The sequence below is a fragment of the Homarus americanus genome, unplaced genomic scaffold (genome assembly GCF_018991925.1).
Source record: "Homarus americanus isolate GMGI-L3 unplaced genomic scaffold, GMGI_Hamer_2.0 scaffold14833, whole genome shotgun sequence".
In the NCBI taxonomy this organism is placed as follows: domain Eukaryota; kingdom Metazoa; phylum Arthropoda; class Malacostraca; order Decapoda; family Nephropidae; genus Homarus; species Homarus americanus.
The window spans coordinates 415,568-431,458 of NW_024753604.1; the positions used below are offsets into that span (position 1 = coordinate 415,568).

At 35.2% G+C, this 15,891-nt stretch overlaps 1 protein-coding gene across 1 annotated transcript in view; it reads right to left on the reverse strand.

Annotated features, from left to right (window-relative positions):
- Positions 1 to 10,515: 10,515 nt before the first annotated feature.
- The window catches only part of LOC121855389 (rab11 family-interacting protein 1-like), a 57,251-nt gene continuing 51,875 nt past the window's right edge, over positions 10,516 to 15,891 (reverse strand). Inside the window, exon 15 of the mRNA XM_042350281.1 lies at positions 10,516 to 15,785. Within this exon, the coding sequence (XP_042206215.1) occupies positions 15,761 to 15,785 (25 nt within the window). The 3' untranslated portion in view covers positions 10,516 to 15,760. The remainder of the gene's footprint in view (positions 15,786 to 15,891) is intronic.

The following is a 15,891-nucleotide window of genomic DNA, read 5'->3' on the forward strand; positions in this document are numbered from 1 at the left end:
TGCGCACACACCTGCGCTCATCCCTCTACCGCCAAGTTTGAAGATTTTCACAGCCTGTGCATAAAATTAAGCAATTTCTCATTCTTAAAAACATCAACAAATGCTTTCCTATATATTGTGTTGGTATGATTTATAAGGATTTGGTTGGTTTCGTTGGCAACCACCACTAGCTCTGAGTCAGTCTGAACCATCAGGGGAAGTGCTCCAGGGCTACGGATTTTGTTGTTTCAGCTTATTCATAATTACACAGTATATTATACTGTTGACATATCACGTGATCATTGGATATTGTAAGCTTGCTTTTCATATAATGTAATCTGTAGAAACTAATAACATTGTCAGTGCCTATAACACTGGCCGTTTAAAGATTAGTTTGGAATAGCATGCGCCGCAAAGAATCGTTGTGTAACACTGCAGTTGCATAATCAGTATATTTAATCTCCCATAATGTATTTGTCAGGTCAGTCTTAAGTTTAGTTAACTATAATTTATGAATGATTGATGTTATCATGAAAGTTCATAGCAAGTACTTAACAAAGTTGTTTATGTAATATAATTTGTTTCGGTAGTTCATTAAGGAAATTGCAATATTATGACTGACAAAACGTAAAATGCAAACCTCTAAACATTATTCACATGTGTCAAGATTGAGTCATACATCTTGGAGAAGTAACCTTTTAGTTTAACAAATTTATTGACAAAGTTTGGAGTACAGTTTGCCGATAGGGGGCGCCGGTGGGTAGAACGGCACCGCTCTTGCCTCGCAAGCCAGATGTCCCGGGTTCGATTACCAGGCCGGTGGAAAGTTGTTCGGACACACACACACTTCCCAGCCTCCTTTGGTCCCTGTTCACCTAGCAGCAAAGTAGGTACCTGCTGTAAATCGAAAGTTGCGAATTCGTATTCAGGGACAAGTTGTTGGAGCTTCCAATAACTTACTTAGGCATAAACCATTTGACTCTTCAGGCTTCTACGACCTTAACTCATGAGACATAAAGGCAAGCATGAACTTAGCATGCTTCCTGTTGGGCGCTGTAAACGCTTCTGCGCTTCACCTTACACAAGGATGTAGGGGAGTGCCCCCCCTCCAAAAAAAAGTTTGCCGATTAGATGACAAGAATTTCCGTCGCTCGATACTGTATCATTGATTGATCTTTAACAGCCAGGGCATAGGGCATTATGAGAGGTTACAGGGTGGTGTGGTGTGTTATGACGGGTGGTGTGGTGTGTTGTCATGAGAGGCTACAGGATGGTGAGTCACACAACTAGTACTACTGAACACCACGTGAGTTAAGGACCCTGGCCGTACTCTTGGCCACTCCTTTGTCTACTACTGTACTCTACTGTAAACTTGGATCGACGTCGTCCACACGTTTGTGTCATATACAGTATAATTAGTGCCATCTCTGTTCATTTTATATAATCAGCCTCTGGCTGTTGTGTTCTTTCAGTAAACCGTTATGCTTCTTCATGTTATTATTATTATTATTAGATTATATTATTATTATTATTATTATTAGATTATATTATTGTTATTATTATTATTATTATTATTATTATTAGATTATATTATTATTATTATTATTATTATTATTATTATTATTATTATTATTATTATTATTATTATTACACACAGGCAAGAACGCCACTTACAAGTTCCACAACCATTCCCAGCGACAAAATTGGATCCAAGATAATTATATACTGTAACTAACCGACCCATTGTTGGCGACTACTGAAAAGCATGATAAATAGGTGCAAAAATAATATTGATATTTAAGCAGATATTCCATGTCCGGATATCCCCTGCCCCCACGAGCAATAAGGAGCGCCAGGCTGTTTGTTGCCAGGCGGAGAGGCCTGGCTGAGCGGCGCGCTTCACGTTCACTTCTTGATTTGTTGTTTACAACGCGTCAACACAGTCACACACACTCATTCAGCAGGTCAGTGGTCTATACTCACCACTCAAGATCCCTGTGTTTGTGTTTAGCTGTAGGTAAGAAAGTTGTATACACAATACGCATCATGATCTACTGTACCTGCAAAAGGTAATGTTTCGTAATATTTATGCAAATTAATCAACGGATAAAAGAATGTTGTTTGATGAGCGTAATGTTCACAAAAAGGGACAGTATACCTACTGCACGGATTAAGTCATTGTTTTTTTCAGGTGACGCTGTACACTCTTATATCATGTAGTAGACGAGTTTCTCTTACTCGAGGCTTAAAATAAATTATGAATTAGCCAGCTGCAACAAAGGATGTTCCGTGTCAACTATTATTTCGAAAACAAAATAAATATATGGTTTATTGAATGAGAATTCTTTTAAGAATGATACCGTTATCTAATTCTAAAGTATAATTATTTTTTGGTTTTCAAATTAAACTTTGTGTTGACAAATGTGTATTCCATTAAAACTGTAATACAGGCAGTTAATTTTGTTTGTTTTATCCAGCCCTTAGTTTTTAACAGTGAGGGGTAACCATCTCAAAAAATGAAGAAAAAAATGTTAAGGAAACCAAAATGTGGTTCAAAATTATAAAACTCAAAGAGAGGGCAAACAGAATTCCACCTTATCCGATTTGACACTAGGATCTGAGCACTGACATTTCAAAGAATACTCGGCACTGAAAAGGTTAAGAAACATGTAACGAGGATTATGTGTACTGCCGCATTTTCAGTGATCTTATAGAGTGGGTTTAATTTAGGTGACGATTGCCAACAGCACAAATTCTCCTAAGATTATTCAGGAAATACATATGATCATCATCAGATGTTACTGGACAATAGATTAAAGACTAACTGAAAATATGAATGACGGACACGTGCAAATCATCTCGACAAGGATTATAATACGAGGCAGCCTGGTCATCCATCGTATCCTCAGTTCCACTTCAGGCGTCTCTACAATCACCCAGCTGCCTGGATGGGCTGATGTACAAGTACTGTACTTGTACTGGTATAACCAGAATTGGGATTTCCGGGGAGAGTAAGCATATGACTAATAATAACATGGGCACGTCAGACTCATGACCGGATGGAAAATTACTCAATGTAAACTTAATAGAGTGTTTCCTGCAGTCCACTCTTTGTCATACATAAAGGTTACCGAGACGTTTCAAAATGACTAAGCTACTCAGTATAGAATTTTGCTATCTAGTTTATCTTACGTTGCTTCTGTATATAAAAGGTATGGTGTATCATACAATATGGAATTTCTGATCCAAATTATTGCTGAGCGCGTGTGTGTGTGTGTGTGAGAAAAACAGTAAAAATATGGGGAAATAAATAAACAATAGACAACGAGAGGCATCTACCTCAATGAAATAGATTGAATTCTTCCAGTGCAATAGAGCCAGGAATATTATAATGAACATGGAGATACATAGCTATAGATAGATCCTTTTTGGATCAGTTTGCTCCCAATGCTCCATGCCTATCAATTCAGGTCATGCAAACATAAGTGTTCTAAATTAACAGAATACAGTGTACAGTATTAAGCTAATTTAACAACAGTTTATTAAGCTAACAGGACGACAATGAATTAAGCTAACAGGGTGACTGTATTAAGTTAACAGGACTATCGCGTACTAAGCTAACAAGACAACAGTGTACTAATCTAGCAGGACAACAATGTCTTGGTGGAGATGGTTTACTTAGGGATCAGAATGAAAGTTTACCCAGTGAACAAGACACGAAACAACAAACACGCAAAGAGGACAATAATATTATTCAGTCAACAAACCTGACGCAATTTACTCATTAGGAAGAAGGAAGCAGAACTTATGAAAAAATCGATCTGGTAATCACGCCTTTTGTGAAGAAATGTTTGATAATAAATGAGCTTCGTAAACATCATACATGGGAGCGAAGACAATCAGAGGATACAAGCGGAAAAAAAGTAAAATATATATCTCGATCTCAATGAAATGAATCAACCTGAAGCATTTAATTAGTGAGCAGATAATAAATAAATGCAGTGACAATGAAATAGCTTGGTGTGGTAATTAGTACAAGTGGTGGTTTAAAACTTTCCTTTTTACACAGGTTAGGCTATAATAAAAAACAGGCACGTTTGCTCTTCACGGGAAAGAACCAACTCAACTTCATCAAGACACGCTAACATGTGGAATTCACCAAGGCCACGGAAGTCACTATAATCAAGCGGGGGGTGAAGCCTATCTGCCGTCATGACTGTCACTAGGAGTTTTGAGTGTATATGTTGGCCTTAATGTAGCAAAAAGATGGTTAGACAAGGAAGATGAGGATTAATCTATTTATATGGTAGTTAAATTTGGACTCTGCTGCCTCCTCGAGTACCGAAGGTTTAATATAATATACAGTGTACCGTACCTTCAGCATATGAGGTCCATAATTGAGCTGCAAGATGTATTTGCTTTGGTTGTGGCCTTTGCAGCTCACCAAGGACAAGTGCATTCATTCAGAGTGTATGGCCGGGGAGGGGGGGGGGGAACAGGTCGTCAGTAATCCTTAAATGAAGATCTGCTCATGGGCACAAACAATACTTATTTTATGGACCACTGTACTCTATATTTACTACACACTAGGCTTACTTAACATTACTTTACGTGGTACTTACTGTACTGATGATGAGATGTAGAGCAAGAGAGCCGTTTGCTCTGAAAAAGGAAGACGGTGTAGAAGAAAGGTAAAGTTAAGAAGTGGGAGATTCGAGAGTAATTAACACGATTCTCACTTGGCACTAGCTTCCTGTGCATGACATGTATTACTCGGCATTTTATACAATACTGACTTTACCCAGTGCCTGTTTTATGACTTTACACGACATTTTCCTTACACTGTACTGATATTGCTCCATACCGACTCTGGGTCAGCTGTAGGAGGGTGAGGAGGTATGGAAGTAGGCTTGATGCGTGGTGCGCTGATTATCCTTGATAGTATTGAGGATCTTGGGAGATTGGTGTGAGCGTCCCGGACACGCTGTTGCTGCCCCAGTGCTCGTCTCGGCCAGCACCACTCAACACATCCTCCCTTCTGGTTTCTTTGTTGTTTCTTTATTGGTTTTATCTTCACGAACATCATTAATACACATACATACACACACACACACTACTATCATCCACTTTAAAATGATTCACTGTTAGTTTCTTCAACACCACACTATGTTCTCCAACACAACACTGTTCAACAACACCACGCTAGTTTCTCCAACAAAACATTACCTTCACCAACATATTAAAGCTTCACTAACACCATGTTAGCGTCACCAATCCTAGGTAAGGCTCACTTTTATCATCACTGGCCCTACAACACGGTCAAGCCCCCGGACCAAGCTGATAAACCTTCGATACTCTCTTCATAGCCTAAATAAATATTCATCGGAGGGAAAATCACTACAACTTGATAAGCATTTGGGACGTTGTTGTGGAAGAGGAACACAGCAAGTTAGCACAAACAGATAAGTAGAGCACCACAAGACAACACATCTGTGGCAGGATAAAGAGTAAATGGATTTCAATTAGATGGAAGGAAAGACTTGTAACTCGACTTGGGCAATCCTGCGTATGGTAACATGACTAAAAGAATAGACAAAATCACAACAAATATTTGATTTGTGTAATTCTGAGAACATGAACTGTTACAGAATTAGAATAAATATGGTAAGCATTTCAATATTCATACTACTATGTTCAAAATCACTCCCATGGCAACAGTGAACTACCGAGTTTTGTTTCCATTCAAAAGCTCATAGTATGAAACATGTTTAGGCTCACAAATACGCTATATACATACACAAAGAAGTTTTAAAGATAGGGTCATGTCAATTCTTAGCCTCTGGTGTATGAAAGATGACCTGAAAATATATGTGTACGATTAATGTTGCAAAAGGACACAAAAATATGTCTATAATGAAAAAGTAAGTTTATCAACATATCGTTTACAGGATGTCATATTTAAGAAATTGGGCTTCACACAGTTCAAGAATATAAGGTTAAAAAGGAAGTTGAAAGCAAAAAGGAAGTGATGCAAAAGAGAAATTCATGAAAGCAATACGGTCTTTACAAGGGTGGTTCGGTGTCATCCCACTTGGGCGATCGTCTATTTTATGCGATTTTTACCAAGTTAAATGATCAGGTTAGGTTACGTTACATTGCATAAAATGACGATCGTCCAAGTGGGATGCAATCAATGGTTCTACTACCCTGCACTATAGGCGAATATGTACAGGAGTATCTATCACGTTCTGGCGACAGGAAGTGTATACGAGAGTGAGATGCAGTGATAAGGAATTTTAATATAAACTGAACTCAGTTTAAACCACACACATTCGGCTATAAGCGCTTATTCAAGGTCATAAAGCATTATGTCGAACAGTATTTCTTAAATTTATAGGTATTAATATCGATGATACAAGAATGTGAATCCGAAACGTTGTTATGTACAGTCTGTAAATGTAAACACATTGGTCTAACTGCCTTGACATACGCAGGTTCTTGACGTTCTCTTGGGTGCAATGTAACACTTTAAAGCTAGGATTCCATTCACACGTTTGCAGTGCTTATACGTTTTCAATCGCTACAAGGAGCGATTGGCATGTACTGCAAACGCATAACGCTAACGCAACCGTGCCAATGGAAACAACCGTGTACATTTCAGTGTGATCTATTTTTGGCGCTAACGCTAGCGTGTGAATGGAATCCTACCCTTAGATCAGTGTGCGCATAATTATGCAAAAGCGGCATAAACTAACTTATAACATTAACTTGCATAAGTGCATCCATACACTATAGATTTGTACTCGTTCAAGGTTATAAAAGTGGGTTAAAGGGTTCTTATGCTGTTATGCGAAGCATATGTAGGGATTCGTAAACGACGGCTCAGGTTATGTTAATAAACCAAACCTTGTTATAGAAACAAAAACCTTCTCAATAGCCATGCGCATAGAAAAGGGTTCCATGAATGTGAATGATCAGGTAATATTACATTATGTATAATTATCAATGTATTTGTAAAAAGTACATCTTACTGCCGCATATCATGCTGACTGAAGTATAAATAATTTTTTATCGCACTATGAAAGTGGAATCTCGCACACTATTAATTAACTCCCTTTCGGTACACAAGTGGTCAGAATAGCCGACACTGCATTCGAATGTGTAAGGGATCCCCTTTATGCTGCTTAAAATAGTCTGGCGTTAGCAAAATAAAATATTAATAGTGGCGTCCCCGCAGTGAAGGGGTTAGGGGAGTCTACTAACAGTCATGTAAGGAATTATGGTATTATTGCCTTTACACACCGTTCATTCCTACCACTAATCTATTATCATATTCGAATAAGACGTCTAATTATAAGATAATTTTCATCTATCACATTACCGGCGGAAATGTATAAAAACGGAGATAGCATATCCAAAATTTTCTCTATTTTCTTCCATTATCGCCTGCCTCACCTCCAGCACTGCGAGTCTCCTTCATAAATCATCACGCGCATGCGCTCCCGTACTCCTCACGCAGCCAATCAAAAGCGTTTTTGCTTTTGGAACCAATTAAAATGATTTTGGGTTTAATTCGGAGTATATTTGACCCAATCAAATTCGAATTTTATTTTGGGTCTCATATTTTGAAACTCAAGTTCAGTTCCGACCATGGAATTCTGCGATGGGTGTCACTTAAAGTATATGGAGCTGATTGCGAGTTTTTTGGAAAAACAAAACAAAACGTAGAAGCTAAAGCATTTTTTCGACCGCATGTTCTCCAACCTCAATAAAGTGTACTGAGAGCAAGACAATGTAAATATCGCAAAGACCAACATACTATGTGGCGTTGGGCAAGAATCCCAGAATGCAACGAAAATTAAGAACTAAGCCAATAAGGTAAGAAATAGGCGATTCCATCATATGGTGAGAGTCAGTTAGGTTAGGTTTTTGTTTTTGTTTTTCTAGTGTTATTTGGTGTATTTTGCCATGATTTTTTTCGGAAAACGTCCAACGAAAAAAAAAAAACCCGGCTAATTTCCGCCGGAAATGAAGGTCATATTCGGTCTAAACACACAAAAATACACTGGAAAAATATATTTTTGACTTTCTAACAGAGAATGGTGTGACAATGCAAATTTACCGGAATTATCTTGAAATTTTCGAGTAAGGTAGTGCAGTTCCTTAGTTCTCCATACCTTTGTCAAAAACAGTGTTTACAGATGCACCTTGGTCACTGTGACAAGGACACAAAACTCGGAAAACCTTAACATGAGAGAATATTGAAGGATAATCAACTGTGCATTAAGTGGGAACCTATTTAAAGCAGTTTAAAGGTGCAAAAGATAAAATTATAAACATTTACTTTTTATGCACTTGCTGTTCTTCTGCAAAGATACAGCATAATTATAGGTATTACCTACTTAAGTGGTGGTTAATAAAACAATAAATCAAAATTTACATTTTATTTGGTTGAAAGATCTAGTTATAGCAGTTTCACCAAGACACATCTCTCCTTTTAAACAGTACTAACTTATCACATATTTATAATCTTATATAGTAGCACTTGTTATATTAAATATGATATATATATATAATCCTTAATCCACCCCTCCCTTTCTATTAGATAAAGAATTCGGTAACAATCAACAAATAAGTACCTGTTCTGTACACAAAATGTAATTTCTTGGCATCTGCTAAGGAAGAAATATTCTCTAGCTATCTGTAAGGCACTTGATACTGTACAAGGAAAGGCACCACTAACAGTACTGATCATGGTGACATTTACCCACCCCCCTTTAAAAAATATTTTGCAGTTTATCTTAAGATTAGGAAATACTTAAAGTACTCTTGTTAGATATAATAAGATAAATATAAACGATTCAAATTCCATTTTTCAGCTGCTTCAACTTTAAAATACACTGGATTTGGTGTGGCCGGCTCCAAGAATCAAGATAAAATTTTTTCACTTTTTATTATCAGTATGTAAAATATTTGCCTCGGAATTTCAATGAAAACTTTGGGATATGTTTACCAGTGGTCCCCAACCTGTAGTGCATGGCACCTGTGGAACTACATTATGGAGCCCGCAGTGTTTAGTAGAAAATTTTGAATTACTATTTGGGAATATCAGAGGAAGAATAATGAAAATATGTAATAACTTTAAACGAAATCTTACTGTAGTTAGCGAGAAACTGCCATGTATCCAGGGTTTATTGTGTACAGGACGTGTGTATTCATCACAGACTGACCCATTTTCTTTGATAAAAAATTTCCTTTTTCTATGATAAAACAACCCCGTTCCTTTGAGAAAATATATATATATATATATATATATATATATATATATATATATATCCCATTTTTTTATAAAAATTTGGTTTAATATATATATATATATATATATATATATATATATATATATATATATATATATATATATATATATATATATATATATATATCCCATTTTCTTTGATACAATTTTGGATTTTCCAAGACAAAAATTTCCCATTTCCTTCAATAATCATCCCCATTTTCTTTGATAAAAATTCCATTTTCATTAAAAAAATAAAATAATTCTTTAAAAATACGCACAGCATATGAAGAACTTATTAATATTTGAGCCAATTGCAAGTTACCACATTAGAGCTACGGCACAAAGGCCATATGTTTTTGTTAGATATTAAACAACACATAATAACACCATAAAGTTAATAGCATTTTTTTAAAGTTACATTTTACATCCAAATATTTCATCATTTAAAAGTACTGTATGCATTTCCGATTATATTTAACATGAACATTCGATAAAAAAACTATCTGCACGGGGGGGAGGGGGTGCTCAATGAATTTCAGAATGAACACTGCGACTCCTGTTTCCTGTTATGTCGGTAGGGTTGCAAAAATCCTTCGTCCATTGTAATATTGTCTAACACAATTTTGTAAGGATAGTTTTTTGGTCGACTGTACATGTACTGTACACTTATTTTTAGAACATAAATAGAGATTCTGTATATAAATATAAGTACAGTATATATTGTAGCACAACAGATGTGTGTGCATCACATCACTGCAGCTAAAACCTGACTACTTTCATGATAATAGACATTGTTACTGGATACTTGTCCTACTACTTGATGTCAACCATAAAAAATTATAGTGACTTGTATATTTAAAAACTTATTGCTGCAATGTTATAAAAGAGGGCCTCAATGATTATCTATATGGTTTAAGACATACTTCACTACATACTTGGGAAAATATACATGCCTCTAGTTTCAGTGCAACTGTTTAGATGTGTTTTAGTCTTATTATTGTCATCAGCAATTATCCCACACAAGAAAGGATTAGTTTGCGGTCATGACTAACAGAAGAACCAGTTCAATGCATACCACAACACACAGACCCCTGTTAACTTTACTTACCCCAAGAATGAATTTTTTATCACAATGTATGTAAATGCAAAACACTTCTGCTCAACACAGCATCCCACATGAAAAACTACTGTATTTGGTAGCCAGCTGGAATTAAGTTTTATTAATATTCGTACTGGGGAATTGTTATCCAGAGAATTAATGTTGAAATTATAAATGACAGCTGTACCAAACAACAAGCTGGCTAGTGATAGGCAAGATAAATACTGAGAGAATGGGAAGTGGAAGACTGGTAAGGTGGGTATAATTCAGAGATGGAAGATAGGAGGACCAAGGAGATGGAAAGATTGGGTAAAGTTAATAGTAGAAGTAAGGGGGATGTGCAAATGAACTGAGAACATGGTTTAATGTGATTCCTGAAGAAGGAAACACATGTTTCTCATAGGTGCATATTTGGGACCTTGAAGTGGGAAAGGAGTACCATAGCAGAATTCAACTAATCGGTAGAAAGAATGAATGTACAGCATTGAAAGAAGAAAAAATTTTGTGTGTGCGCATGCACATGCCACTTGCAATTCTGAATTAACCAGAAAAAAGTAACAGAGAGTTAAAGCGTCAACAGAGAAGGCGTTACCATATTAAAGTAAAGAAGTTATCCTTCTTCTTGTATTGTTTTTCTTTAGCAGCATTCACACTCAACTACAATCATGTGCTCTTACACTTTTCTTATACTGGGTACCTCCACATAACCCATCCATGATTCTCAGTCTACACATTCTTATCTCCCTGGTTAACCTTACCTTTGATCCCCTTTTTAATTTCCCATTCCATTATGCTTACTGAAGCATCATGGCTCCTTTCTGCACATCATTTTTTTCCAGAATGTTAGCAAGTGCTCACTGTTGGACTTAGATAATACCCAAGTCAACATGTACCCTTTTTAAGGAAATATTTCAGGAATTGTTTAATTGCTTTTAATACTAGGATGGTTATGCAATAGTCACTGGCTAAAATGGTAGGGGAAGATTCAACTTGTAGTTACTATAGACTACATATCAGAGATGAGGAAAGAAACTGTCTCTAAATACTAATTACATCTCATTTTGTTAGAAATTTAAATGGAATATGCCCAAGAACACTGTCTTATGTACAATATAAACAGACATAAATGAAAAAAAAAGTGGTACACCTAAATGTGGAAATGTACTGTACGTCATGCATTCAAACATAAATAAATAAATAACCACAAATTTCATGAAACTGCAACTTCCTTCTCTGACACCATTTCTTTCTGATGTAAGAACTAATGTTAATATACTTAATTTTATATCATTACTCAAAGAATCCTATAGTTATGATTCACAGAATAGCTAAAAGCAGAGATCATAATGAAGATACTGTACATATTACTGTATTCCCTTTGTTACATAAATGATTGCACATTATTGTATGCTCACATTTTCCACACTACAAGTCAAATTAATTCACCAAAAAGTAAACCATGCCTAAAATGACCAAGATCTACCAAAATGATAAATAATCCAGATTTATACAATGTAAACTAAAACAATGAAACAAAAATAAAAAGAGCTGTTAACATCCATGGTTTCCATACACTCTAGTATTGTACTCGTTCTTTGTCAGAGGAATATAATCAACAACAGATTCCTCATTTTCTAGTAACCAGCAATCATAGCCAGGACAAATACTCATTCTTGTTATATTGAGCCTATACAAACCCTTCCACAGTGGTGTCATGCATCTGAGGTATATTTTTCTATTAAATCACAACCAGATCACATCGCCGGGAATCACCAAAACTTACAATTAATAATGTTTATGAACTGTAAGCATAAACTATTGCTTTGGAACAAAAATATCTAAATTAGAACATGGTTATGCCATATACTGTACAAGTTACAAACACAAGCTGGAATGTTAGTGAAAATATGCTGCACTCAATAAAATTACAACATTATTAGTTTCAACCTTGTGAAAATGCAATAGCAGATAATGCTTTATGTTTTATACAAAGTATACATATACTGTTGTATATAAAACCAAAATACTAATCCTTTGTTGACATTAACAAATACTATATACCACTAAAAACTTTCAATTGTATCACAATGTAGTAGAGAAAATTCATAAATAACATCTTTTCTGCTTACCTCAAACAAGTAGTAGTAATGTAGTTTGGCAACTACACATCTTTCACATAAGTGAATACAGCTTAACTGTAGCCTGTGTCACCTCATGGTGTGATGAGAGGGCAGAGGAGTTAAGTTCCATCAGTATTTCTAATACTGTTAGTGCCAAATAACAACAACCAACTTCATGCCAAAATGCCTTCTAGCTTTAATCAAAGAAACTGACTCAAGACCTCCAAAACTATCACAAAAGTAAATTTTAAGATTATATCATACATAATTTAGCTATGTTTAGAACCAAGGTGATAAAGGGTAACATGGATTCCTTTCCAATGAGTAGGTTGGCATTGCAGTTGCAATAAAGATTTTAAAGTATGATACAAGGATAATTTTTTTGCATTGGTGTAAACAAAGCAAGTCCTCTTGCAATCCACAGATTGTGAACAACTAATTTCTCAGTAATCAAGAGTTTGTTACACAACTCGTTTATGTCTATTAACATATTACCAATATTCATACATCTGAAATATCTCCTTTCAACATACAATTGCCTGAACAGTGTTAGAGTAAATAAATTACTTCAGTACAAGATTATCACAACTATTAAAGACAACCAAGGAGCCAATAAAAAAAAGTGACAAGTACATCCTTAGCCCACAGAGAATGTCTAGAAGAGGAAGGCATGAGCATGAATGATGACATTGTGTTTATATCAGTGTGAGGATGAAAATATAAACTTTTGGCATCTAATGAGATAAGAGGCACTTCATTCCTCTGGTAAAGAATGTGTTGGGGAAGTTCTTCACTTTCTTTCAGGATTGACATCATGTACAAGCTTGCAGAAGGTACCATACTCTACAGTAAAAACTTCCTGGTACCTACATGAATATATTGTGAACATCATCTGGCAAGAACATCTTGAAACCCCTAAATTTTATGCAGTTGACCATGTTCTTTGGTAATACTTTTTATCACAAAATTATCATTACCAGATATGAGGACGGTACTCTGATTGATTGACCGAACCATAAAAACACCCGAGTGTCAAGCAATTAAAAAACAAAACAAGACATGCCATATGCAATGTTAAAAAAGATGTGACCTGAAGATGTAACACAGCTTGTTCCTTTCACAATTTGGATGAATTAAAAGCTACTAAAAACTCTTTCATTACTGCTAAAAACTGGGAACACAAGAGACTTCTTCAGTCACCAGTTAGTATAATAAAACCAAGTGTTTAACGTAAGCACCCATTAGCTGTTACATAAAAGATTACCAGCATATTGTAATGGAAGTGACTGTTAGACTATGTAAGGTCATTTGAAAAATCAATATTTAGAGGAGTGGTGATTTGCCTCCTTGTCTTCAACGTATTAGCTTGCTATGTGTAGAGTGATTCAAATTATACTTCTTCCCACATCTATAGATCAAGTTAGGCAGTTCTGAACATGAAGGAATACTGATGACTGACCTTGAGAAAGACTAGAAGGTCATTTACATACAGCATAGTGTATTGTTACTTCTGGTACAATAAATAATCATCTAACCCCATCATTTTCCACCATGTAAACTATCATCTTCCTGGATACAAAAGGACTTGGACTGACTGGCTCTAACAGGCACAGCAATATTCTATATTAATATATTATTTATTTACCAGTTCTGCCTGGCACACAATACTCAACATGGAGGTAAAGGGAGTGACCTCACATGATATTTCTCAAACTGGATTTGATTAGTGATGTGGCTAAGCATTTCAAGCATCTTAGCAATTCCTATTTTACACAAGGTGGCTCAAGAAACATCGTAAGACGGTGTCAGTAATTCTGTCTCAAACCAATTGAAACTCTATACCTAGATAATTGTCCTTGATCAGCAACACTAGACATACTACAGTATTGTGAGCTCCCTCCCTCACACACGTGCTAGATGCTCACCGATACTTGGACTAAATCAAACCTTTTGGATTCTTTCAAACTTAATTTTTCTTTCGTCTGGTCTATACCATGTACAAACATCTGATCATATTGTTATTAATGACAGGAGTTTGTGTAAGCAACCCTTAAAAACTAAGAATATATTATCCTCTTCCTTAATAATCTAATAATTATACTTAATCCACATACATATGATTTGGCATTATACATAAATTCAACTTATCACTACAGTATTACACATTTTAAAAACTTTCACAAACACAAGAAACAAGACCCTAACTGACAAACTTTTCTATATATATATATATATATATATATATATATATATATATATATATATATATATATATATATATATATATATATATATATATATATATATATATATATATATATATTAAAAAAACTTATGTGAATCATATTTATGTGTTTCTCTTGTCATGTAAAACTAATTAATACAAGGAAATGCTATATTCATCTTGCAGGCGGCAGGCTGACACACTCAACAGATTCAAACGGAGATGTAAACATGAGGCTGCTAGTTGGAGCATAGAATATTCTTATTAGATGCAACGATGCATTAATGGCTCCAATACAATATATAATTACTCATTATTTGGTATTTACATCCTTATATACAGTAAACTGTCTTTCCCTGTCATGTTGAAATTATTGCATAAAAAAAATGTGGCTTAAACAAGTTTTAAATAAACATCCTAAATCCAGAGTCCTTCACAATTAAACAATAAAATACACATGTGTGTGTGTGTAGTGGCAATGTGTACATCGGTATTGTCACACATATACCCGGTACCTGTTTCTGGCCACATTATATATTTACAAAAGCAGTCTCCTCTCTAAAACATTATTCAAGTGTTTTATTATAAAGTACAGATTTTCTATATTTTCAAACTTCTGTGACACTTTACTAAATACTGGTAGTTTAATTCTTTAAACTCTATATATATACCTGTACTGTTTATGTGGTATGTGTACACACACATACCTGGTATGTGTGTGTTACGAATTATTAAATACACATCTTCTCTTTGTGATCTTCACCAACCAATGAAGGTGGTTAATACACATAACTTGTGTATATACATAATAGTAAAGTAACACTTTCATAATCAGTAACATTCTATGGTGAAAAGAACTGAACTACTCCATGTCATTGTGTTGTTACTGTCCAACTTACCAATTCCCACACGTTGTGAAAACTAGTCAAGGAGTCCATGAACCAGTGATGTGATTGACGGACAACCAGTATTCTCTTGAAAAAAATAAAAAATAAATGCTGGAGTTGTTTCTCATTCATCTATGTAGTTGTTCAGTCTCTTCAGTGAAGACCAAATATCTGTACTCTGCAATAAAAAGAATAAACATCATCATCTTGTGCTTTAAAACAAAAGCCTAGAATTATGTTAACGTGTAAATTAAATCTGGTCATGAAATGCAAAAACATCTTGC